The 26,746-nt window shown below is 39.7% G+C and overlaps 3 protein-coding genes and 2 long non-coding RNA genes across 7 annotated transcripts; 2 read left to right on the forward strand and 3 right to left on the reverse strand.

The window, feature by feature from the left end:
* The first annotated feature begins 109 nt into the window (after positions 1-109).
* On the forward strand, positions 110-25,895 carry LOC129771284 (oligoribonuclease). Of its 3 annotated transcripts, XM_055774772.1 has the most exons (5): positions 110-203; positions 266-335; positions 396-455; positions 510-683; positions 25,025-25,895. In XM_055774772.1, exons 4-5 carry the CDS (start codon positions 671-673, stop codon positions 25,624-25,626), a joined length of 615 nt encoding a protein of 204 aa, XP_055630747.1. In that variant the 5' UTR covers positions 110-203; positions 266-335; positions 396-455; positions 510-670; the 3' UTR covers positions 25,627-25,895. The 3 variants fall into 3 exon arrangements, with proteins under 3 accessions (XP_055630747.1, XP_055630746.1, XP_055630748.1); XM_055774771.1 differs by lacking the exons at positions 110-203; positions 266-335; positions 396-455; positions 510-683 and adding exons at positions 24,400-24,627; positions 24,694-24,859; XM_055774773.1 differs by lacking the exons at positions 110-203; positions 266-335; positions 396-455; positions 510-683 and adding an exon at positions 24,414-24,627.
* Positions 3,936-4,953, reverse strand: LOC129771288 (uncharacterized). The gene is made up of 2 exons (XR_008742326.1): positions 4,578-4,953; positions 3,936-4,516 (listed from the first exon to the last, which is right to left on the reverse strand). It is a non-coding gene; the product is annotated as an uncharacterized LOC129771288 (long non-coding RNA).
* On the forward strand, positions 5,687-6,379 carry LOC129771289 (uncharacterized). The gene is made up of 3 exons (XR_008742327.1): positions 5,687-5,795; positions 5,855-6,033; positions 6,108-6,379. It is a non-coding gene; the product is annotated as an uncharacterized LOC129771289 (long non-coding RNA).
* On the reverse strand, positions 12,974-15,552 carry LOC129771281 (dnaJ homolog subfamily C member 11). Its single transcript, XM_055774768.1, has 8 exons — positions 15,323-15,552; positions 14,522-15,203; positions 14,254-14,461; positions 14,079-14,195; positions 13,830-14,021; positions 13,504-13,768; positions 13,309-13,438; positions 12,974-13,241 (listed from the first exon to the last, which is right to left on the reverse strand). Exons 1-8 carry the CDS (start codon positions 15,389-15,391, stop codon positions 13,216-13,218), a joined length of 1,689 nt encoding a protein of 562 aa, XP_055630743.1. The 5' UTR covers positions 15,392-15,552; the 3' UTR covers positions 12,974-13,215.
* On the reverse strand, positions 25,724-26,689 carry LOC129771286 (succinate dehydrogenase cytochrome b560 subunit, mitochondrial-like). Its single transcript, XM_055774774.1, has 2 exons — positions 26,551-26,689; positions 25,724-26,450 (listed from the first exon to the last, which is right to left on the reverse strand). The coding sequence occupies exons 1-2, from the start codon at positions 26,682-26,684 to the stop codon at positions 25,955-25,957; spliced, it is 630 nt and encodes a 209-aa protein (XP_055630749.1). The 5' UTR covers positions 26,685-26,689; the 3' UTR covers positions 25,724-25,954.
* Between the last annotated feature and the right edge of the window lie 57 nt (positions 26,690-26,746).

A 26,746-nucleotide genomic window follows, 5' to 3' on the forward strand; every position in this document is an offset into this window, starting at 1 on the left:
TCAGATATCCGTGCCCCCAGTCAAAACCGCACGCCCATGCCGTAGAATGATAGTTGGATAGGCGAACAACGAACTATTGGTTACAGAAAACATGAATAGATGTGATTTCCATGTGTAGAACGTGCAGTGCATTGTAGTTGAATTGCTTATTTCTAAATTTTCTAAAGTAAAACTAATTTCTTAAAACTATTGAGTATATCACAGTAAGAAAAATGAGTTAAAAATCGTTCGCCTATTGTAATCAAAATTTAAAATTCTATTTTAGATTATATATTAATTAAGACTATTGTTTGAGCTTAACCTAAAATTCTCATATACTACGAATCGAACAAAAGGTAAAAAGAATTATAATTTTGCTAATTAAAACCTTTAATTACGGAATATTAATCTCCTAGGACTAGTAGTAGAGTGAATATAGGAGTAAAGGAAGGGAAAACGGAGAAGAAAAACTAAACGTAAGTCACATGAAATATAAATTGTGAACGAAACTTATATTTTGTTTGTCACAGGATATTAAAATACACATTATTTGAAATCTCGGAACATCTTTATTCTTCTCCATCGGCGAAAAGTAACACACTGAATGAGCTGTGTATACAGTTCTGTTCAGAACGAACTGTGTACGGTGATCGGTTTATAAAAGGAATGCAATCGAACGAGTGATAGATGAATGGTGCTGCAAGGTAAATAGTCCTCAAATCAACGAATAGAAACAATCGATAGCTCCATGAAAAAACAAAAATAAGATGTCGATATTGTCGTTTTCATTCTAAAACGCAACGGGCCTGATTCTCGAATACACTACGAATACACTTCACGGTGGAAACGGAATGAAACGTATTCGCGATGACAACGGTACGGTGTCGACATCTGAATACGAGATTAGTTTCCCACTAAACTTATCATTGTAATATCAAAGTATCTTCAGATGAAATTTTTGTATGAGATTATTATAACACATAAAGAAAACAAAGTTTTCCATTCACATTGAATACCAGTTTGATACGAAGAAGTTAATTTTCATTAATGATTTTTTATTTGAAAAGTGCTCTTCTTCTTCTTCTTCAATGACACTAACGTTCCTAGAGGAACTTCGTCGTCTCAACGTAGTATTACTTGCGTCATTTTTATTAGTACTTAGTTGAGATTTCTATGCCAAATAACACGCCTTGAATGCATTCTGAGTGGCAAGCTCTAGAATACGCGTGATCACAGTGCAAGTCGGAGGAAATTTCTTTGACGAAAAATTCCCCCGACCAGAACGGGAATCGAACCCGAACACCCGGCATGTTAGTTATGACGCTAACCACTCGGCCAAGGGAGCACAACTACTTGAAAAGTGCTCATTCTGCCTGAAAACTCATCATTATCTTCGTCACTTCACTAACTCGTAAAACGTAGTTCAATGGCGTTCCGTTTATTTCGTTTCCACCGTGAAGTGTATTCGAGAATCAGACCCAACATTTCAAGACACGATGGTTTTTAAATTGGATTGTTTGATTATTTACCAAATAAAACTTTATTTTCGTATTTAGGATGAATATTTCAGTAATATGAAATGAAATACTAGCATACCATAAAAATACAATTGAAAGCGAAACGATTCAAACAGTCTTACTAAACTGTAAATAAATATTCGCGTCGCTGATATGAAATATTTTTTTATATTATATCATACCGTGCTCGATAATTTTGAGATAGACGTTCGCGTTTCGGTACAGCTTTGCTATAGCAGCTATTGCAAAACATCGTAAGAAAAGCAGCGCAAATCTAATTTTGCTGGAACAAAATAATCACGGTTCAAACTAAATTAAAATTTCAAAATCAAAGTTTGATTTTCTATTGTGCTATGATATTTTTCATAAAATTCGGACGAATAATGATTTGTTAACAAATAGCATTTTATGAATAAACATGACAGTCCTACATAACATCCCACACTTTTTTATACTTGCTTTGACATATCCCTATACTGTACGAAAGAGTGAGTGAACTGCTCAAAATAACTAATTATGTAACAAATAACTACTTAAGTGAACTGTTGGTCTTCGAACGGTTCATTAAGGTGTAGGTGGAAGGAAGGCATTGTGTGGCGCTTCACTGACACGAGTCATAGAATACATTTGAAAAATAGAATTGTAAGGGGTTGTACCGCATATTTACGACGTAGAACTACGCAATTTTATTATGCAATCCACTTGTTGATCACTTCGAATATTATTTAAGAATGTTTCGAAATTTTTGTAATAGATTATGTTCTTCGTTACAAATAAATTTGTTGATCGTTCTTTTACGTTTGATATGTAACCGTTCGGTTTCATAATTGAATGATCATATACACAATAGACACACTACAGCTACCACACACCACACTGTGAATAGTGCATCAGCATGTCAGCCCCCTGCTCATTAGCTCCGAAAAGCTAAGCTGGTTTGAGCTATTGTGTCTCCCCGTTTAAAGTGCGATTCATATACAACATCCACGTTACGTTCACGTTGCGTCAATTATTCTTCCAAGCAGTTGTTATGCAAACATTCACATTCACCGGCAATGGCAACTTCGACTTGCCGTTGCTGGTGTATGTGAATGCTTCAAAAGGAATTGCATGGAAGAATAAAGGCCCATTTATACGTTGCTAGTAGCTGGCTTCACAATGAGCAGCTACTGACCCGGTGAACTCGCTTGACAAATGGTTGACTCGCCTTGTCCGTTCACACAATGTGAGCTGCTGGCAAGAAACTAGATACTACGGCACAGGTTTTCCAGAGATGCCAGGCGGTTTTTCAAATGTCCATCAAATCGTCAGAAACAGCAATCAGATCCGAATTTGTCAGATGATTGATCCGAAATCGACTTCTTTATTGGCAGTTTTCGTCTTAGATTTTCAGTTGAATTTATCATTACACAATTTTATCGCTAAACACACACTGGCCGTGTTTAAAAATACTTTGTGCTGAATTTCTTTGAACTGAAGGTACTATCCGGAAAAAGCAGAAAGAAAAAAGGATTCGGTCCAGGAATTGGATGCAAAAAAAAGGAGCAACAAATACAATATTGAAGTAACTCTACGATGATGATCCCCGAGAGTACAGAGCAGTGTTGAGAATAACACCTGAAAAAGTGAAAAAAACTGTTGGATTTAATTGCTCCACAAATACAACGCAAGATACACTCATGAGGGATGCTATACCTACATAAGTGAAACTAGAAATGTTGTACCTTTCTTCTGGAATATCGTTCAGATTATTGTCGATATTTTTTTAGAATCTCGAAAGCATCCATAGCTAAAATAATTCCGAAAGTATGTAGTGCTACAAATGGCAGTCTAAAAGATTTTTCAAATTTTGAATTATTTCGCCTTGACAGCAGCTTCGTGTACCAATTTGTGAAATGAAAATGATAGTAGATTTGCAGGAGGAATGAATACGCCTCAAAAACTAAAATAATGAATGAAAATCTACTTTTTTAAATGGAATATGTATTCTGTTTTTTAGAACAATACTTTTTTTGGAAGTTGTGAGTGAATTTCGAATGAAAATTGTGCCCGATAATGATTTTATATTTAGAATCCCAAGAAAACTATCTCAAAAAGAAAACGTGCCCCACCAGCGTGCAAAACAAAATAAAATGAGTAAAAAAACTTTTTAAGTTAAACGGTTTATTTGTGATTAAACATAATAATGTACTAAAAGCTAGAGAAAATAATTAGGCAAGTTGCAGTTAGTAGTTATCACACCTCTCCTTCATTAGTCTAGGGCATTGATAAGACTAAAATAAAATAGTGGGACATATGATGAAATCACTAATTGTGGATAATGAAAATGAATGGATTTTATAATTTAAAAAGTTTTTGTTTACTCATTTTATTTTCTAGTTTTTAGTACATTATCTGTTTCATTAGAATATTTCTCTACAATAAAGGCATTGTACTGTATTCTATCAGTCAAAAAATTTCATTTGATACCGATATTGAGTAGATTGCAGAAAATACATAGTGTGTTCTCCAAGTCAAGTTCGTTGGTTTGATACACATATCTCAATCAACCTTTTTTTTTGAGATGATATGGAATCAGCGATTTTGAGCGGAGGCCAAATTGGATTTTTCAAGATAAGCAGTTTTAAAATGACAGCAGTTCCTATCCGGTCAGTTCCTATTGGTCAAATTTCTATTACTGTGGGACAATCCTACAGACATACATACATACATACGAACAGTTCAAGCTAAATAAAACCGTTTAATAAAGTATATTGCTATTTTGTGATTGCGGCCATCTTGGATTTTAATTTTTCATGATCTACTGTGATCTACTATTCAAGCCCTTTCATTTGATACCCATATTAATGGTGTTTTGACATAATATGTAGTCCGCCATTTGGTAGAATTTTGATGGATTTGCATTTTTCATAAATAACCGTGTTCTGCTAGTCAATCCCTTTCATTTGATACCCATTGTTACGGGGGTTTCGGAGGTTCTATTCAGCACGCGTTTTTATCAATGTATAGCGAGCTCAAAGCTGTATTTATTAAGAGAAACAATAATTAAACAAGAACTTTACATTATTAGGTTTTACCTACATTTGATCTCCTCGTTTTAAATTCAAAGCACGACAGGATGATTCAATTATTTAACAATTTGGGAATTCAACTTTATTTTGGGTTCTATCTCTACTCCTTTTTTGTGATTAGCAAAGAATGTGTGGTACGAGAGAAGTTTTCAGAATGACAGTGATGACAGCTAGCTGTCAATGATTGTCTGGGTGCGTCATGGAGTGGCACCGTCCGGATGCGCAGGTTCAGATCAAGTCATCAGTGGCGTAGTTTGCTTCCCCCCAACACCCATATTAATGAAGTTTTGGGAAACTATGTAGTCCGCCATTTAGTAGTGGCAGCCATCTTGGATTTGCATTTTTCTTAAAAAACTGTATTCTGCTAGTCAAGCCCTTTCATTTGATACCCATATTGATGGGGTTTTGGAAAACCCACATTGATGAGGTTTTGAGGAAGAAAGGGATCCGCCATTTTGTAGCGGCCTCTATCTTGGATTTACAAGATAATGAAATACGCAGTTTTGTAATGACTACAGAGATAAAGGTGTGTTCCAAATTTCAGATCAATCGGTCAACAAGAAGGGGGTCAAATTTCTACTAATGTGGGACATGTTACAAACATACAAACAGATTACAGGGCAAGCTAAATAAAACCGTTTAATAACAACGATTCCGCTTAGAAACTATGAGGGTTTTATTTGTTTTTTCAATAATTTTCAAGTCTATAATAATCTTCGCATATTTTCAAATATCTTAAAAATAGAGACATGTAAAGACAATGTAAAGATTTGGCATCCCTGATTCGAGCGCTAAATTCTGTTTTTGACGTTTTGAGGGATGCGAGTGCGAGTAAATTCAAAAAAATTTGAAGTAGCTCGCACGCCGAATCACACATGACACTAACTGGCATGATGTGTTCACACGGTGTGAGTAGCTGTACTGCAGTAACTGACTAGACCGACTCGTATGCTTACTCGCACCGTCTGAACCCGGCTTAATTGACGCAACGTGACGTGACGGAACGTGAACGTGACGTGGATGTTGTATGTGAATCGCACTTAAATGTTCTACACAAAGCTTTATGAGCAGGGTTCTCAACCATAAGCAGATGTCAAAACCTGACTGTCGGAGTTTGGTTTTTCCTGTTCATCCTGACAGAGACAGACTTGGCGGATTGCGATATCCGGTCTTTCTGTCTAGAGCTTTAATCGGGAGTAGAAATGCGCGTCGTGTGAAATTCAAAAGAGTAATTGTTCTTTGTGCTTTTTGTACTTATTAGTTTTAATAGTAGAAGTTTCGTTCTAGGTATAATATATGTGATAATCTATGTGTTGCATGTTAGATACCTACCTCAGAAATTAAATGATGTATTCGCCCGCAACCTGAAAAGAAAAAAGAATATAAAAAAAATACTTACCAGTGTAACGCAAACGTACCTAAAAATGTGTTTAAAAACCTGAAAGGTAGAATATTTAATAGAAAAGGTAAGAGAAGAGTACATTGAGCATGTGGTCAGCATATAGCGGTATTTCAATCCATTCTAACCTGAACTGTGCAGGTCTGCACAGTGGACCTTTTCTCTTTACACGCAAATTCGTGAACAGAACATCTGGACAGAAAGGAAAAGGACATCATCACAAGTCACAGAACACACGTGGATAGTAAAAGACGAACCACCGCCACCGAGGAATACTCGAAATCCCAACCCTAACCACATTGCTCAAAACTTGCGCAAATATAAAAGAAAGATGTGACGTCACAAGTAGGATTAGATTGAAATAGAAAAGTGAGGAGAAAATACACGTTCGAACACATATCAAACACTTATAATAAAACACATATACTTTCCTTCGAATTGACCTTCTTCGTTAGAGCTATCATTTCCCTATAACTCGAACTCAAAAAGGAGTTACCAAGCCTCGCCCGATACAGGGAGAAAGAGGGACCATCGTAGCCTTTGAGATCAGGTTAGGAGGAGGTTGAGGGCCCTTACACTGAGAAGTGTGTACAACTCATTATAACATTCCCATCAGCTCCCAACTGATGTCTAGTAGTTTACGGTGAGCGTTGGGGTAACGACCCTGCTGAATGAGCTAGTCGTGCATAAAGTAAAACCAAAATTACAGATGTGATGTCTAGGACTATCAAAATATGTGAACGGAAGAATTGTCAAACGATCATTGTATTCTACATTTCCCTCTAAAAATATTGCACATCTCATGTTTACGTAGTTCTCGAACCGCGAAAGTTCAATCACCTCTAGTATCTGAAATGACGATTTTCCCAGGCTTCTCATTTTAAAAGTATATTTTAGAGAAACATATTCCTGTCTGCACAACGACAAGCGAGTACAAAAGTACAAAACACCAAAAAATATCCCCGACTTGCATATATTTGCAAAGCGGATTCCCCAGGCACATTAATTTTGAAGTCCGTGTTAGGAAAACACAGCTCGGTGGGAACAAAAATACCCTCGACTTGCATGTATATTTGCAGAGCGAATTTCCACAGGTACATCGATTTAAAAGTCTGCGTTGGGGAAACCGTAAATCGGGCCAATCAAAACTTGGCAGTTAGGACGTTTAAATAACGCTTGACATTTTACACTTATTCAATTGTTCATCTCATGAAAAATCAGATTTTATTAATTGTGATAGACGCGTAGAAATATTTCCTATCAATTGATGCAAACATTATTCCGATCTGTTAAGAAATGTTCGAGTTATAAGCATTCGAAATACGGGTAGGGTCAGCACACAAATCGGCAGGACAAAGGTGTGGAAAAAAGGAAGTTCTTCCAGTTTTCATGAATTTAAACTGTTTAGAGATTAGCGAATTGTAATGTATAGCATATCAAACAAATCTTAGAGAATTTCCGATTCGATTGGTGTGCAAATCATGAGAATTCGTTCACAGTGAAAATAGTTATTAACGTTAACTTTATTTCATAAAAACGTGACCTGTTTTCTGATTTGGCACCTGTAGGCTGTTGGGAAACAAAACCGACACTCCCGGACAGATTGCAAGGTGGACAACACTCCGACGGCCAAGCACAAAACGACGGGACTTTTCGGATACCGCGTGGGCCGGTGTAAAAAACAGAGCACATAGAAAACACGTCGTTTATTTGTACGGTATGGTTTGTAACTGATATTATGTGAAACAAAGTTCATACAGTTGAAAGGTATGCATTTTTTCTTTTCGCCTCGCCACACTTTCGCCACGACATAGACTCGAGGGAAAGATATCGCACTTCTACACTCCTCCTCGATATCTTTAGCGGTTATCAGACTTCGTTAAGCCCAACATCTCCGAAAACTGCTTCTGTTTAACACAACCCAATGGCTTGGTCAGAATGTCGGCGATCATCGATTTCGACGGACAATATTCTACTGCTACGATGCCTTTCTCCGACAAATCCTTCGCGAAATGTAGACGAGTGTCAATGTGCTTTGATCGTCTTGAAGAACGGTCGATTGCGACGAAGTCGATACAGCTGATGTTATCTTCCAGCACAGTGGTCGGTCCCTCCTGTGTTTCCTCGAAATCCGCAAGTAGCTTTCGTAACCACAAAATTTCTCTGCAAGCCTCGGATAAGGCTATATATTCGGCCTCCATACTCGATAGAGACACTGAAGTTTGCTTGCGGCTGATCCATCCAATTGTCGCTTGCCCAAGCTGGAACACGTTTCCGGTGTTAGACTTGCGATCATCCGTATCACTACTCCAATCGGCGTCACTGTACCCGATTAACGTAAGTGACTCTTCTCTCTTGCTGATCAGTTGAAGTACGTAATCGCTGGTGGATACGAGATACCTAACCACTCTTTTCAACTCCACCCAATCTGCTTCCGTTGGAGCACTTACTCTCCTGCTCAAAATCGCAACGCTTGCTGATACATCTGGTCTTGTATTGACAGCCACGTAAAGCAACGCACCGATTAGACATTGATATTGTTTATTATCAGACATCACCTTGCTGCCTTCCCTGCTGCGGTAGTAGCCTGTATCTAGTGGAATTTTCGATCCTTTAGCACGGTCAAGATTAAAATGGTTAGCAACCCTCATAATATAACCTTGCTGATCCATCGAGTAATAGCCATTTAAATCTTTCCTGATCCTGATACTCAGGAAGTAACTAACGTCCCCCAGTGACGATAGAGTCAACTTTTTCTTCAGCTCATCCTCCAGTTTCGTTATTTCTTCCCTCGACTGACAGGCTACCAGAATATCGTCCACGTAAATAAGCAAATACATCAAACCATCAGGAGTTCGTTTCGTGTACAAACAAGGATCTGCACTTGATTGCTCGAAGTCCATCTCTTCGAGGATTCCACGAATCGTCTCATTCCACACTCGCGCTCCTTGCTTCAATCCGTAAAGACTGCGTTGTAGCTTACAGACCAGTCTCTCATCGCCAGATTGCTGGAAACCTCTTGGTTGCTGCATGTATAACTCCTCTTTCAATCGGCCGTGTAAGTATGCACCTTTAACGTCAAGATGATGGATCTTCATCTGCTTATGACCAGCTATAGTCAACAAAACCTTCAACGTAGTTTGAGCAGCTACTGGCGCGAAAACGGAATCGTAGTCTACTCCAAACTGTTGCGAGTATCCCTGGGCTACTAAGCGAGCCTTGTATCTGGTGACATTTCCAGCACTATCTTCCTTTTTCTTGAATACCCATTTGCTCCCGATCGGTTTCCGACCAGCGGGAAGCTCGACAAGCTTCCATGTATCATTCTGCATCAAATTGTCATACTCTTCTTTCATCGCTGCTTGCCATAAATCCCGCTCAGGTCCTTGAACAGCTTCATCATAACAGGTTGGCTCACCTTCAACAACCAAAGCCACATAATCGTGTAGTCTTCGCGGAAGTACTCCTCGCGTCGACCGTTTGTCACTATTCTGCATCTCGTCCGACGCTAAAACCTCTGCTCCATCTGCGACTCGTTCATCAGTTTGCTCTTGCTCTTCCAAATCATAAAATTCCACATCCGAATCGTGATCTGGAACCTGATGCTCCTCCTGAACGCATTTTTCTTCCTGAAGACCTGTCTCCTCCTGCAACGCTTCAGTTTCAGGCCAGTCAAAATCAGCTTCAGTTTCTCCCGATGCTTGGGATTTTGACTTTATCATGCGAGGGCTGTCCTCCAGTTCAATAAAGCGCGCGTCACGACTGATCGTGATTCTGTCCGTCTCAGGGTCAAGGAATCTAAATGCTTTACGATCCTCGCAATAGCCGACAAAAGTTAATTTTTGCGCTTTGCAGTCGAATTTATTTCTTTTAACTTCCGGAATATGTACATAGGCCGAACACCCGAACACTCGTAAATGACCTAGCTTTGGAACCTTTCCAAACCATTTCTCGTATGGTGTCTTGTCAACCACACGCGAAGGTAAACGATTCTGTACGTATGCAGCGGTCATAACCGCCTCACCCCAGTACTGCTTTCCGAGTCCTGCGTCGAGCAACATACATGTTGCCATCTCTTGCAACGTACGGTTTTTCCGCTCGGCTACACCGTTCTGCTGCGGGCTATAGGCAGCAGTGTACTGAGCTTGAATACCTTCCTGCTCGTAGAACGTCTTCAGTTCGTTGTTGACATATTCTCTGCCCCCGTCGGACCTAATTATACATGGAACTCTCCCGAATCGCGTCTTAACGTGAGCTACGTAACGTTTTATACAACCAGCTACATCTGATTTCCGTCGCAACAAACATACAACGGTATAGCGACTAAAATCGTCAATGAGGGTCATCAAGTACCTGCATCCTCCTGGGGTCACGTTGATCATCGGACCGCAAACATCCGTATGAATCAAGTCGAGTACTCTAGTGGCTCTGCTCTCAGATGTTTTGGGAAAAGAAGTACGTGAGAGCTTCCCTTTCAAACAGTCTTCGCAAACCTGCCGCAGACCGCAATCCTCCATCTTGAATCCGAAACTGAGATTACCTGCTTTCAGTTTCTCCAGCACTACCGGATCCCGATGTCCGAACCGCCGATGCCACACATGTTGGCAGTTTGATAAATGATGCTGCTCCTTGCTCATATTCGCATAGTCCACTGTTTTCAACACAAACAATTTTCCATTTAGTTCTCCCAACGCCACAGTTTTACCGGCGGTGCTCACTACCGAACATGATGACCCAACGAAGTTCACTTGAAAACCCTTCGTCGTCAGCTTACGCACCGAGATTAATCCACTGTCCAGCGCTGGTATGAAAATCACTTCCGTTAATTTAACTTTTTGCACATCACCGTCTTTATCCACGCATTTTATGAATCCTTCCCCGATTCCGCGCGACTTTGACACCGAGCCATCAGCGAGCACTACCTGCACTTGCTTGTTTTCATCCAATTTCGTAAAGAAAGCGCGATCGTTGGTCATATGACTCGAGCAGCCACTGTCAATGTACCAACATCCCTTTCGACGAGCACTCCCGACCGTAAAACAAATCGGAACATCCTTTTCAGCCGTTAGTTTGGCTTTCACATCACTTTTCTTCGCTGTTTGTTTTCCTGCCTTCGCACTCACTGGTTCCCCGTCACTCTTCTTCTGTTGTTGCAGCCACTGCCGGCAATCCTTTCGAAAGTGACCGGGCTTCTGACAGTGAAAACACAATCGTTTCTTCTGCCCACTCTGTTGCAGCTTCATGGCTTTTTCTCCCGACTCTGGATTCCGCTCAATTCGCCGTTGATATTCGTCCAACAACTTTTGCTTGACGAACGACATCGTCAGATCTGCCTCTGGCCGGCTTTCTAAAGCCGTAACTAAACCACCATATGAGTCCGGCAGACTCCGCAATATCATTGCAATCTGTAATGGTTCTTCGAGCGCCTGGCCCGCACACGCGAGACGAATAAAAAGCTCTTCGAGATCAAACAAATGTTTTTCTAAATCTTCACCGTCAGCCATGTTCAAGTTGCAAATTTTCTTCAGTAAAGACACTCGCGAAGTCATGGTAGTTTTCTCATGATATCGCTTCAAACAGTCCCACAGTTCCTTGGCGGATTTAGCATCCTTCACCAAATTCAGTTGGCTGTCTTCCACGTATAAAACAATTATCGCGTGACACTTCGAATCGTCTTTCTTCCACGCTTCCGTGACTGGCTCAGGTTTTGCACTGTCAATCACATACCACCGCTCTTCACGCTTCAAAAACATCTCCATTCTCGTCTTCCAAATCGAATAATTTTGATTATTCAACCGGGCGAACAAGTATTTCTCAGCCATCATCTCCTATTCACTGAAACGCACTGCAAGAAAATACTTTCACTGTGGACTAACTGTTCCCGTACAGCCACACAACCGAATGAAACACGCGCACACACGTCGAAATCGATTCACACCGTTTAACGTAACGTTGTTCGAGAATGTTCTTCGAGCTTCCGCTCACACACCGGGCAATCAATTTTGCTGTCTCACTAATACAGCCACCCGAGATCCGCTGCTGCCTTGCAGCGACGAACAGCACGCCAAGAAGAATCAAAATGGCTTCGCTCGAACAATCGAGAAAATTATTTTTCCAAATGGAATTTTCACTTCACTGTTTTTTCACCACCGAGCTGGGCCCATAACCTGTAGGCTGTTGGGAAACAAAACCGACACTCCCGGACAGATTGCAAGGTGGACAACACTCCGACGGCCAAGCACAAAACGACGGGACTTTTCGGATACCGCGTGGGCCGGTGTAAAAAACAGAGCACATAGAAAACACGTCGTTTATTTGTACGGTATGGTTTGTAACTGATATTATGTGAAACAAAGTTCATACAGTTGAAAGGTATGCATTTTTTCTTTTCGCCTCGCCACACTTTCGCCACGACATAGACTCGAGGGAAAGATATCGCACTTCTACAGCACCCTTCCTGAAAGACGTAGTTCTACGTCAAAATGCTAATTCCCTCAGGTACCTTCGTTTTGATGGATGTATTAGGGAAACCATAAATCGAGCTAATCAAAACGTGGCATTTAGGGCGTTTAAATAGCGCTTTACATTTTACAGTTATTCAACCACTTATATCAGGAAAAATAACATTTTATTAATTGCGATAGATGCGCAGAAATATTTTTGATGCAAATATCTTTTCGATCTATTAAGAAATGTTCGAATTATAAGCATTCTTTGGTAAAAGAAGTTGGCCCGGCTCATGAGTTGTTGAGTCTGATAGGTAGGAACAGGTGGAGTCGCTTCCCTGATGTCGGTGATTGGCACTAAAGTGGCGGAAATAGGCCGACGAAAAATAAGCGGAGATAAAAAAAAAAAAAAAAAAATTATAAGCATTCGAAATCTTTCATTCTTTCCTGCATGTTCTGTGTTAGTTTTCATTTTACCTCCCATATATCCCGGTTAGACGTAGTCCCACCTCAAAAATAGTGCTACAATATAGGGGAATAATGGGGAAAGTAAAACATCTGTCAGCGGATTAGATACTCTATATTCGGTTGGCAGTTCGACTACATTGTACAACAAAACATTTAACTAAGCTCCATGTTTGATTAAAACGTCCAAGAACATCAGCTACAGCAGTATCCATAGCTGACAACCATCGCAAATGCCCCAGATTGATTTAGGTTACTCCGCGAGCCATGTAGTGTCTTGTAGTGCGTCACAGCTGTCCGAACGACAGCTCGATTCACATGGATGGTGATAGGTTCGCTTAGATTTGCGTTGAATTGCCGTTACCTTGGTACGAGAAAAAAAAGTGAGTGATATGATCATTATAGTTTCAAAGTTCAATCGACTGCTGTACCATTTTCAGGTATCATAACATCTTCGCTATCTGCCACAGTTACACTGAATGATTTATTTCTATACTCATAGTCAATTTGCAACAATTTATCCTCCCCAAAGCACGGATCGTAGAAACCTGGAAGTTCGCTCTGGAACAAAAAAAATATGGTGTGATAAACGTTCAAACGATGAAACTATGCTCTCCACGACTTACCTTCGTGGAGCCGTACAACGTTAATCGGGAATCCTTCACCAGACACTGCAGCGGAATTTTCACATCGATCACGTTTTGTTTGTGCTGAATGAAACCCATCTCATCTCGTTGCTCGATGGATACTTTTTCGTTCTCGGTAAATTTGCCGTAAAGAGCCGTCACTATAATGAGACCTTTACGTTTCTGCTCCTCGTTGCGAACACGCTCGTACATAGCGCCCATCAGTGCAATTGCCGATTCCGCTTCACGTCGTTTTTCTGCCATCCTGTAACGAAATATAGTAAAGTCATATGAACAGCTTTTTTTTTATTGCATTTGATACGCACCGTGTGCGATTCGTTTCTTTTACTTTCTCAATATTTCGCTGTTTAGATGCCTCATTCATCGGATCAATTATGGTCTTCTTCAACACAAAGTACGTTAGAAGAGGCGTGATGGTGGCGTAGAATATCGCAGCTGGAATAATCTCCTCACTCAAATGTATGGGAAACAAGAAAGTCTGCGATGATCGTATGATTCTGAAATAAAACATGTTCTGCACGAATCATTCCTTAGGAACATACCAACACCCTTACTTGATTTTCAGAATTACTCCGGTGGGAACACCCATACTCACAGTAGCCATGACCGAACTGTATTTGGAGACCTTTTTCTCAGCGCCATATTCTGCTAGAAATCCGAAGGTTCCTCCCCTGAAAATAGTACTTAATAAACTAACAAGCCAAAGAGAACGTTCTAAATAAAATTTACTTCAATGCCACACGAAGTTTCATCTCCTGTTCAACCATTTTTCGCGTATAGCTGGCGGTAATGTAGCAATGCGGAATCCCTAATGTAGCACTTAAGTTATAGTGATACCTATCGGTATTATGTTCGATTGAGGTAGACATCGAACTCTGTAGGCCAGCGTTGTACGTCAAATAGCCGACCGTATGTTTGTCTAATTGCATTGCCAAAGCTAGAAAAAAAAGAATCCTAGATTATAATCCTCTCGATACGGCGGTTTCCCGCAACTTACTTCCAGCAATTCCAGGAATGATTGCATTTTGCCTAAAATTAACTGTCGTTCCTCCACTCAGGAATAGTCGATTGGTTAAATTGCGCGAACCCTTCAATCCAAGCACCGGTCCGCTACCTGCGCCACAGTCCACCTCGAACCAACCCTTGTTGATCAGTCTTCTCCCCGAAAGCATAAAGTTTCCACCACCTACCCCGTTTTGGAGGTGCAAATTGCCAGCCAGCATGACCGTGTCCGTTCGCGACATTGGCGCCTCAATCGATTGCGACATGCTCATCCCGGAAACTTCAATCGCCGGGAACAACCCACCCTCGTCGTAATCGTCCTCAGATTTGCTGAAAATTTCCGTCGCATTAATCTGCACCGTAAGATTTCCCCGCGGATTGGTTTTCTGCTGTAACCGCCGTTCTTCACGTTCTCTGGCGAGACGCTCGTATTCCTCGCGAATCTCAGCTGGCGTCCTCGTGCGGTGAACCAGTTCCCAGCCTTCCGCATGGAGGCCTTTATTTCCCAGCGAATCGTAGATTGCTCGCTGATGTGGATCCGAGAGTATCTCGTACGCTCGTTTTGTCCGGTTGAACATTGTTTCGGCCTTTCCCTTATTACTGACGTCGACATGCTTATCCGGGTGGTAGATCCGACTAAAATTTCTATAGGCACTGATGATTTCTTCCTGTGAGGCCTGCAAAATAAGTAAACACCGACAATAAAGTACCACATTTGGATACTCATGTAATCAAAGGTTTGGATTACGAAACCAAAAAAGGGATTCGCGAGAATGTGAATGAAAAATTTGCTCACATTGCGTGGCACGTTCAAAAACGCGTAGTAATCCTCCTCGACGTATTCCAGGTCCTCGTTGTCATCCATGTCGACGAATATTTTTACGCAAAACCTGCAAGAATGTTAGCTCACACTTCAGCAATATCACTCCCGATTGCTGGTGTGTTGCGTGTTTTCATTATTTACTACTTTTCAAATCGTTCTCCTGTGTGCGCCGAGGATGTTTTGTGTCAAAGTGGCATGCCCAGCGAGGTTGTGAAGCTGTGGGACGAAAACACTTTCTCGCATTCTACACATTTGCAACATTTCTCGCGTAACTTTTGAAAAGTTCCTATGTAACATTCACACCAACTCGAGAAAAACGAAGTTAAAGACCGGAACATTGTTCCGCGAATTGTTTCAAAAGGAATCGATTTATCACTTCTTTTACTACTAGCAGCCAATAATAACGTTGAAACCCCAATCGCAACTGTTGTAATGTGATTTTAGTTTGAAATTGAAGCCTCCGAGTGAAAAATGTTACATTGTACGTTTTAACTGACGGCTTTGTACATTGGACGAATTACGTTGCACAATGAAAATTTGAAAATAACTACTGAACAACGATCCAAACACTTGCACTTCGTACTAAAAGCAGATCTTTATTGTTATCACTCGTAGAATTGCACTAAAAACGGTATCTACACCCGAAAATAACAAAAACTCAAAATGTCCAAAGTGTGACTTCGTGTTGTTTTGATTTCTTTGTTACCGTCAAAGGAAAGTGGCGTCCGAGGTAACAGTTGAGTGCTTAAAATTAGAATCTGTACATTGGACATATTTTGTATCGGTGATAGAAAGGTGAAAAGGATAGATACTTGAACGGTTGTTTACGCAATGCGTTCAATGATTGAGAGCTAATGGTGTGCATCCATTAACTCGATTTTCATTTTTAACCTTTTCAAAAGTTACGCGAGATTAGCACTTTTTAATGGTTACTACGTTAGTAAAACACGTCTGGTTATGACTAGTTGTACAGACGGAATGAACATTTTATTTAAAATCTAATTCATGGCTTACTAATATCAACATCCCCTCCTTAACCATGAATTTGTTGAATTCCAAGATTCTTCACTGCTTCAGTATGACGGCCTACCGGAATGGGTTTGGTAAGAACATCCGCCTTCTGGAGCTCGGACTTCACGTGATGCAACGAGATCGCCTTGGATTCCAGTTGTTCGCGTACAAAGTGGTGCCTTAGATCGATGTGTTTGCTTCGAGGTGAATAACCGATCTCCTTTTCCGCCAAGCAGATTGCGCTTTGATTATCGCAGAAGATCGGGACAGTAACATCAATCTGAAACATCTCGTTGAGAAAAACCACGCCACCAAACAGCTTCCTGTGTTGCACCTGATAGAGCCATGTATTCCGCTTCAGTTGTGGACAAAGCCACTGTTGGTTGTCGCCTACAACTCCACGCCACTGATCCGCCACCGTACTGAAAGGTATACCCTGTGACAGAACGACGAGTTTCCAAATCCTTGCCCCAATCCGCGTCACTATATCCTTCGAACGATGGTTCAGCTTGCTTGTGGAAAGTCAGCTTCTTGGATTTTGTGCCCTTCAGGTACCGGAGAATTCTTTTAGCCGCTGCCCAGTGTATCTCGTTAGGATCACTGTTGAAACTGCTCACTGCGTTTACGGCATAAGCGATATCCGGCCGTGTGCAGTGCGCCAAAAACTGCAATCCTCCCACAAATTCACGAAACGGAACCTTTTCCATTTGTTGCTTCTGTTCTTCCATTCTTGGTCCTGCTTTCGTCAATCGCTGATGTGGGTCCATGGGTATCGACACTGTGTTGCAATTGGTCATGTTGAATTGCTCCAGTAGTTCCTCCACATACTTTTCTTGATCCAGCATAACAGCGTCCTTACTTCTAGTGATTCGCATGCCTAGAACCCGCTTGGCCTCTCCTAGGTCTTTCATGTGGAACTTCGTCATCAGTTGCTTCTTCACGGTGTCGATCCAATCTTGATCCGTCGAGAACAGCAAGAAATCGTCCACGTATACAGCGACCACCAGAATAGTATTTCCTTCGATCTTGAAGTATACGCACGGATCGAAGCTAGATCGCTTCAAACCCATACGCTTCAGCTCCGCATCCAATTTCGTGTTCCAGACACGACTCGCTTGCTTCAATCCATACAGAGCCTTCAGCAGACGACAAACTTTCTTCGGAGACTTCCTATCAACGAATCCTTCAGGTTGCTCCATATAGATTTCTTCGTCGGACAACTCTCCCTGAAGAAACGCTGTAACGGCATCCATTTGGTGTATACGCATATCCTGCTGCGCTGACAGTGCCAACAGAAATCGAATGCTTGCGAGTCTCACCACTGGTGAATACGTCTCGTTATAGTCGACTCCCTTGACTTGCGAGAACCTTTTGATGACGAGCCTTGCCTTATACTTCTGCACAGATCCGTCCGAGTTGAATTTCCGCTTGAAGACCCACTTGCACTTCAAAACTTTTCTTCCCGCTGGTAGCTCTGTTAACTTCCACGTCTTGTTGCTTCTCAACGCCTGCATCTCAGCTTTCATAGCCTCACGCCACAGCTCATGATCGTCGGCCTCCATTGCTTGACCGACCGTCTGCGGCTTGGTTTCCCGCTCATTGCCGATTACCTGAGATTCAACAAACGTTTCAGGAAGTACACTATAAGTCAAATCGAAATTATAGTACTTGCCTGGAATACGGCGCTCCCGCTCGCTGCGCCTGACAGCATATCGCTGCTCTTCTTGTTGCGAGGGGAGCGCAGGTGATGCTGTCCGAATTGTCTCGATACTATCATTCGCGCTGTCGTAATCCGTCTCGTCCTCCGATGACAGGTCTTTTTGATTTTCATCATTGCCTTCGGTGGAACCAGTTGGCAAGCCGATAGCTTCATTACCTTCAACGATCTCTTCACTCATTAATTCCATCATTTCATTCAAAGGTTCAGCTTCCGACATCTGCATGGCATTTCCGCTAGCTTCGCTCACGAAGACGACGTCACGAGACACAAATACTTTTCCAGTCCTAGGATTGAACACTCGCAGGCCCTTCGAATTCTCGGAATATCCAACAAATATGCCATCTTCGGATTTTGCATCCCACTTCAATCGCTTCGCCTTCGGAACATGGCACATTACTTTTGCTCCAAACACACGTAATTTGGACAGGTCTACATGACGTTAGACCAGCGATACTCAACCTGCGGCCCGGCAGTCCTTCTGGTTGGCCCATCTGGTGTGTATGAAGTTTGGAACTCATACACATAAGTACTTTTGCCTTGACATCATTGCAGACGAAAGAGAGGATACGGTTATTCACAATTAATGAAAAATTGCATTCTCTGCAGGTAAGGAAAAATTTTGAACGAAAATTGTCTCTGATAATTATTTTCTGTTCTAGATAAGATTGTTTTGCTGAAATGCAAGGAGATTTATTGAAAAATAGTTAAGTTAGGGCCAGGACTATGTCTTCTAAGTATTTAAACAACATCGAATAAAAATTTTCATTCTATTTTCAACAACTTACATTTGCTTTCGGGTCTGCTTATGACGAAATATGGGTTACTGATCGATATTGTTACGACAGACATGGTTCATGGCCGTGTGGTGATCTAAAACTTGTATAGCCTTGCATGGCGGATGGAAAATATACACTGCATTTTTTTATAAATTTCATCAACGACAAGACCGCAAGCCTTGGTGGATGTGCAATATATCAACGGAGAAATACTGTTTTTAATAAAAATTAACAATGCGTATGTATGTGTATGTATGTATGTGTAGATCGTTGGAACATTTAAACACACATACAGCACATAAGTTATTAAGTGGTCCAAAAAATCATTTTTTTCCACTTTTTCCCAAAAATGACAAATGAAAATTAATAACTTTTGAATCACTGAATCGATTTAGATGATCGACATATAAAATTGACCTAGCCTTTTATCAAAAAATATTTAACTTGCGAAAAAAATAATCATATTTTAGTAATTATTGATTGTAGTCGTTTTTTATTTTTTTATGACTTTGGACTAGAGGGCGCTATATTTTTTTATATTTTTTCTTGAAAGCTGAGGATTTTTTACACAACATATCTCGATATCAGGGTTGCTATTTTTTCGTTTTTTAGATATGGTTTTTAAAAAAATCATTTTTCCCCATTTGTCCAAAAATTACTTTCTGCAAAAAATCATAACATTTGAACTACTGAACCTATTTAGATGATCGATATATTAAATTGAAGCCAATAAGCAAAATTCACACTTGCGGGAAGATTGGATTCTAGTAGCATAGGTCTAGTTTAGTCACATATGAATATTGATCGAAGACTTAAAACATGTTAAATTTACAAAATTCTAACTTAAAAACGATAATTATAGCATCTCTGATATCGAGATATGTTAGATAAATAATCCTCAGCTTTCCAAAAAAAAAAAAATATATAGCGCTCCTATCTTTAACCGAGAAAACTATGAAAAAATAACTCAATCAATAATTACAAAAACAAAATTCAATTTTTTCGCAAAAGTAATATTTTTTCAAAGAAAAATAACTCGTAAGCTTAAATTTGATATGTCGATGATATGAATCGGTCCAATAGTTCGAAAGTTATAACTTTTTGTAGTGGGAAAAATGGGGAAAATTTGTTTTTCGAACCATCGATTAGTTTTGAAAAATCATATTTCAAAAACGAAAAAAATAGCATCTCTGATATCGAGATATTTTATTTAAAAAATACTCAGCTTTCAATCCATATTAAAGATAGGATCCATATTATATGCAAGGTAAATATTTCTCAATTAAAGCTCATTGGCTTAAATTTGATATGTCGATCATCTAAATCGGTTGAGTGGTTCGAAAGTTATAAATTTTTGAAAAAAGTCATTTTGGGAAAAAGTGGAAAAAATGATTTTTGGGATCACCCTAAAATGGAAATGGGCACCCTAATGACAAATTAAAAAAAAATACGAGTTTAATGTTTTGCGATAAAGGACAAAATTACCACTTTTGACGAAGATCTGAGAACCACTATATTAGTTTGGCATGGAATGGCTATATATATACAGAATACAATCTTACGTGCATCGTGATGTACAAAGTATTAATGAATATGTGAAAATTAACGTTGAAAGACATTTCTATAGATCTGCACACTTTTACAGACTTTTCCACATTTTTAACAGACATTCACATGTTTTTACAGACTTTTTTTAAAAATCATCTGGCAGTTCTTCCTTCCACTTTTTATCGAATATTTCCAAATCGCAGGAGTAAACATTTACGTGACTCTGACTTTGTTTGTTTTTATTACGTTCGGAAAAACGTTATGACAAAGAGAGGGGACATTAAAAATGCGTTGCTCAGTGAAAGGCTGAGATGCTCTTTCAGAGATGCAATGGTTAATTAAACAATTGACGGAAAAATGTAGTTCGTTCATTTTATAATTTTACTTATTTTTGCCCTTGACAACAATACCTTATTCATAGTGATGATTATCATAAGAAAAATAACACTCCTGATTGTTGGATCTCTTTTGACATTTCAATTGGATCTTTCTTGACAGCCGTTTTGATTCAGTCCGCACTACCTAGGTGGCAACTAAACTGTCACCCGTAGATGCGCGCAACAGCAATATAAACAAAACAACAATTTACGATTCAGATAGAACGTCACGGAAAGGATCATCCACGTACCGTCAACGTAACCATCAATTCACAGATGCAGTCTATGCTTGCAGCAGCATCGTTGCGTCAAATGTCGACGAATGAACTACCCAATCACCTTTGTTACGCGCGGCGAATAACGTGTAATGGCTCAAATCACTGTATTCTATAGGCGAATGGCGTGACTATAGTTTATCACTAGGTGAGATGCCTAGACAAAAATGTAAATGATGTACATTATGTACACGGCCACCCCAACACCCTCAATGAACACCGGGTAACCAACCTCGGACCGATCTTGGTCGAATGATGCTGACAGTTAAGGGGGCTTATCTGAGCCTCTGTTCATCATGAAGGTGCTTTTTGACAGATAGAGTTTGGTTTGGAATTTGTATAAACACTATTTTGTTTGTCACACTTCAATCATCAACAATGGTAAACAATATCAAACATCGAACATGGAAAAAATCGTCTGAAATAGTTAAGGTAACCTAACCAGTCGGTACAGGTTTGACGAACAGACCGAAAAAATATTTTAGGCATCCTATAACTGAATATTTGATTGTCGTGTTTTGCGTCGAATATATTTGATCAGTACACGTTGATAGAATTGTATCGGTCAAAAAGAGTGAAATTTTTGACTTCGGTCAAACCGTGTACAGTTATTTACATTTAAGGTGAAGGTGGAAGCTAGCCATTGTAGTAGTATAGGTAAACCCACGTGTAAAAATGGGGAAATAGTGTTTGTGAGAGAAGAGCAAAGCACACGTAAATAGATCAATTCACTTATCAGACTGTGTGACGCTTCATTGACACGAGTCTTTGAATACATTTGAAAAAAAAAATAACAATTCAATACTAAAGTAAAATGTATGAACGAAATGTTCCGATGAACAATTGCAAAAATAAATACATATAGAAGGTGCATTTGCAAATGAAGTGAAATTCTGATTATACGCGAGCGTAACATGGGCAAATTCATAACACATGCGAATTGGGGCTCTTTTGGTATTAACAAGTTCTTCCGCATAGTAACTCGATGTTGATAATTCCTTAATATTTTCCTTCATTGATCGTATTGTTTTCACATATTCACGTTGGAGAACCTTAACCCTTCTCTTCGTTGGCCGAAGCATTTTGATTGAACGTAATACTTTTCCGTTTACTGTTTTTGAAAGCATAGGCAGCTGTGGCAGTGTTCCGAGCTCTGCCATACAATTTTCTTACCCAATGTTAAAGTTGCTAAAACTTACATTATAGACCCATTAAACGTTGAAATAATAATTGTATTAATATCAACACAATTTTACTCTATTGATTTTCATGACATGAAACGCTATGACTAAGGAATAACATTTTATTGAGTGGTTTTTATAGCTGTTTCGATGATGTTGTCTGGCATCAGTGTCGAAAAAATAACGATGCTTTCACCAGTACAAACAAAACCATTGCCGAAGATTGAAAAATGAAAATTTAATTTTAAATTAATTTTAATATAAGCACTAACTCGAGTTTTCCGACGTTGTTCACTATACAGTGCGATAGCAGATGAAAATTTATTATCTTGTGAATAATCGATTAGAGTTTGGTTGATATTACTTGATGGGAAGTGTGCGAAAACGATCATTTTCTTCACACTGTTTCGCAAAATTATTGATTTTCGTGCGAGGGGTGAGGGAGGGAGATAAAAGAAATGAGCGCCATTGTGGCAGCCATATGTGGGTAGCTTCCACCTTCACCTTAATGCGATATGCCGAGGCATCACTGTAATTGGACATTGGCGATGAGAGTGGTATAGTGTCGACGTCTGGTGGCGACTTTCAATGTATTGCCATAATTTGGGCCCCGAGCTCGATGTGTACAAAAATGTCCAATTGGAGGTAAAACTGTCCAATTAAACGTGTCGCATTACAGGTCTGTCCCTGTCTGTCCATTAAGGCCATCTACACACTAGGCAACCTAAGTTGGAAAGCAACTTAACGAATATGACAAATAAGATGAGAGCATGTGTAATCAAATGAGAGCATACACACTAGGCAACTGGCAACTTAGGTCGGACCAACTTTTTCGATTCAACCTAGCATGTCGAGTCGCGCGCGATTTGTGTCGACAACTTTTTCGTTCAATTGCTGTTGACGTTTTGATTTCTGCGTTCATTGAATTTCAATATCTGTCAGTGGTGATGCAAAACAGTGTTTACAATATTGGCGCATCTGTTTCTATGAACGAACGAGATGTAAGTATTTTGCTACTTTGGTTTAGTTTATATATAATATATATTCGTTTGACGTTAGGAAATGCCATGAATATGCAAGTTCTCTTGATATACCGTCCGGAAAGAGTGCTGTATTGGTCAAGGATGCGTATAATATTGGAGATTGAGCAAGAAGCACAGAATCCGCTGGATGTGTTTTTTCCAAGTTAACAGCAATTGTTGCTGTCTGTTGTTATCAGCGAGCCGAAATAAGTATGTTAGGTAAATATGTCACCTTTAGCTTGATGCCGTCGGTTATAATAATGATTCAACAAATACCAACAGATAGCCTAAGATTGGATAATTCTGGTCAGATTTCCCGGGAAACCGTTATCATCCCTGATTCTCGATTGTACCATGTGCGAAGGTGTGGTCTGCGAATATGTGACCCCTAGGAGAATTTTTCATATTTAGCGTTAGTGTATACATAAATCATTCTTTAGAAGAATTGTTGAAAAATTTTCTGTTTTCTTTATATAATTCTTTTCGGCTGTATTTTTATTTCAATGATTTTTTTTATGTTTGTAAATATTGTTTGCTGGTTTGTGGTATTACTCCAACGAAAAATAAATATATACATCTATTTTTTAGAAATATTTAGAATTTAGAAAAAAAGCAGAACCCAAAAGAAATTCTGAAATCTATTGTACACACGAAGGAATATTAACACAACGGTACATTTTTAAAATAAAAATGGTATTATTGTTTGATATATGAGATGAAACACCTTCGAAAAAGTACATCCAGGAATGCCAGATAAGCAGATTTTTTTTCTGCTATAGTGTAAATTGTATTTCAAATGTGCCCTTTTGATTCTATTGTAGTTTTAAGAAGCCGCGTATGCATTCAATTTGATTCGATGATTTGTGAAATTAAGTTTTTATTTATTTTTTCTTTGCCTGGTGTCAAGAAAAATCCCAAGTAAAGTAGTTTTTTTCAAACCAATTTTTCATAATTTGCTCTCCGTATGATTTTTCCGGCAGTTAAATAAATGGCATCTCTGCCAGCGATTAGGCAGTTTATGATGACGGATAAAAACTTAACGAATTCATCGCGTTCGAGTTGTCTCAATGTGCAGAGCTGAGTTGGCGATGCGATTGACATCGCCAACATAGATCGGGTTGCTGTTGCCTAATGTGTAGACGGCCTAACAAAACGTCGCATTATTTTTCAATTTGCATCACCACAATTTCCGTGTTTCAAAGTATTGCAAATTTCCCTCGGTGTATTACAAAGGCTGTCAAAACATTAGCTGATGCTATCGGTCGAATCACGTTGTTTTGTTTTGCGCTGAGACGTTTAGCGCGGCGCGATCAATAGAAAATAACAATTAATTTGGAGACTGGGAACCAGGAGACCCTGAATATTCAGGTAAATTTCCCGTGTTTCGTTTATTTTTTATTGTCTTCATTCTTCAATACATATAAATTATTCTAGTGATTGCAACTTATTCGAGATCCATGTAAACTCCTATCAAAGTATCATCATTTCCATATCCTGCTTTTGTTGTCAGTCAAGCTTTCACGATTCTATCTGTTTTGAACCGAAATAACAATGGTGTGGTTTCCGGCGAGATGTGCATCACGCATTTGCAGCCCACTTCGTATGTAAATTTCGTCTGTGTTTCACGGATCATAATCAGAGATTGCTACACTTGGAGAAAATTCTAACAAAAAATTAAGTTCGCGTTCAATTTTCCTTGTCAAATGTGTTTCTGAATGACTGACCGTAAAAAGTTAACTAATGAAGAATTTCAACCCTTTTTCAGTTTATCAATCGTCGAAAAGGAGAATGAACAATTCGACACCCAAACCACCATCGAAGCATAATCTCGTCTGGATAGATCTAGAAATGACGGGGTTGGACTTGGAAAAACATCGAATAGTCGAAATTGCATGCTTAGTGACAAACAAGAACTTGGAAGTTGTCGAGCCAGGGAAAGATATTGTCATTCACCATCCAGAAGAAGTACTGCAGGAAATGACCGACTGGTGCCGAGATGTTCACACGCAAACGGGCCTTACTCAGGCGGTGCGAGATTCGAAGGTTGACATCGAAGAAGCTGAACGGATAGTGCTGGAATACGTTAAAAGACACTGTCCCGAAAGGAGTTGTCCTCTGGCAGGAAACACCATTTACATGGACAGGATGTTCCTCTATCGGTATATGCCGACATTGAACGAATATTTACACTATCGTGTGGTGGATGTCAGCTCAATGAAGGAACTTTGCAAACGTTGGAATGGTGAAATTTTTAGCAAAGCTCCCCCGAAATCTTTGAAACATCGTGCATTGCAGGATATCGAGGAGAGTATTGGGGAACTAAAATATTACAAACAATACATGTTCGCAACGCATTCGAATTGTTGAGAGAAAGTTTATCTGCTAGAAATCAAAATATCAACAATCAACAATATCTTAACGCCAGATTGAGGATTCTTTTTAGTATTTATATTCTCATAAACAATTATATTGTGTTAAAATCTGCACTAGAAAATTTATTTATGGTAGGCTCATCAACTATTCATGCAATCAATGGTATAAAATTACGAAGGAAAAATACTAAACAATTAGCTGGATATCGCAATTTTCTATGTTTATTTTACACATAACATCCAAATAAATATTAATGAACTTTACCAACTTATTCCCAAAATACAAGCCATACCAGATCTGTACTTCTGTCTAATTTGATCACCTACAGAAAGGTGAGCGCAGCGGCCAGCACACCAGAGATCAGCAGCATTGCGTAACCAGTGGAATAAACTTCCTTGATGGTCAAAAATTTGCCCATATCCCAGAACAGATGACGCACTCCATTGACCGCATGAAACGAGAATGGATAGGCCAGGGTGAATTTGAGTGCCATCAACGTTGGCGCATTGAGGCCTTCAAGCATGGTGAGGTAATGGGTGGCGTCGTGAGGCAAAGCCAAAGCGCCTAAACCCAACATCGCTGCGTATCCAGCCAAAGCCATACCGGTCATACGATGCGTGATGGAAAGCATGCTTGTCAATTGGGGAGCATAAATTGTCAGATGCGGCGATTGTGGGCGCTTCAAGCGAGCATTTCGATCATCATGTGATTCGCCCGGACGCTCATCCGACCGGACGACCTTCAGCACCACAGTTCGAACTCCATATAGCGGGGCAAAGCTGTTTTGTCCTTGCAGCAGTGTGCGTCCGCAGACATTTCTGTCAAATGATTTATATTGTTGTGAATTATGTAATCCTTGTATATGAGCAATAAAGGAACTAATTGGAATTTGTCCAGCCAAATATGTTTATTATGTACCTCAGAATGAATCCTGCCATTTTTCGGTATACTTGAGGTAAACAGTTTAAACACAACACTGTTTTTATCCAAAAAATTATTCGTTCAATCAACACGATTTTTCGTAAGTTGTCGAATGACAGAAGGACATTCATCAAGGCATACAAAACAAGGTCACAGATAGTCACTCACGACAGTGAACAACTGGTTCGAGTTT

This window comes from Toxorhynchites rutilus, chromosome 2 (genome assembly GCF_029784135.1).
Source record: "Toxorhynchites rutilus septentrionalis strain SRP chromosome 2, ASM2978413v1, whole genome shotgun sequence".
Lineage (NCBI taxonomy): Eukaryota > Metazoa > Arthropoda > Insecta > Diptera > Culicidae > Toxorhynchites > Toxorhynchites rutilus.

Coding starts and splice junctions, on each gene's coding strand:
- LOC129771284 (XM_055774771.1), top strand. CDS start 24,811: ATGGTGTGGTTTCCGGCGAGATGTGCATCACGCATTTGCAGCCCACTT. Junction 24,860..25,024: donor ACGCATTTGCAGCCCACTTC/GTATGTAAATTT, acceptor ACCCTTTTTCAG/TTTATCAATCGTCGAAAAGG.
- LOC129771281 (XM_055774768.1), bottom strand. CDS start 15,391: ATGGATGACAACGAGGACCTGGAATACGTCGAGGAGGATTACTACGCG. Junction 14,462..14,521: donor CATTCCTGGAATTGCTGGAA/GTAAGTTGCGGG, acceptor TTTTTTTTCTAG/CTTTGGCAATGCAATTAGAC. Junction 13,769..13,829: donor AAAGAAACGAATCGCACACG/GTGCGTATCAAA, acceptor ATTTCGTTACAG/GATGGCAGAAAAACGACGTG.
- LOC129771286 (XM_055774774.1), bottom strand. CDS start 26,684: ATGAATGTCCTTCTGTCATTCGACAACTTACGAAAAATCGTGTTGATT. Junction 26,451..26,550: donor ATGGCAGGATTCATTCTGAG/GTACATAATAAA, acceptor ATCATTTGACAG/AAATGTCTGCGGACGCACAC.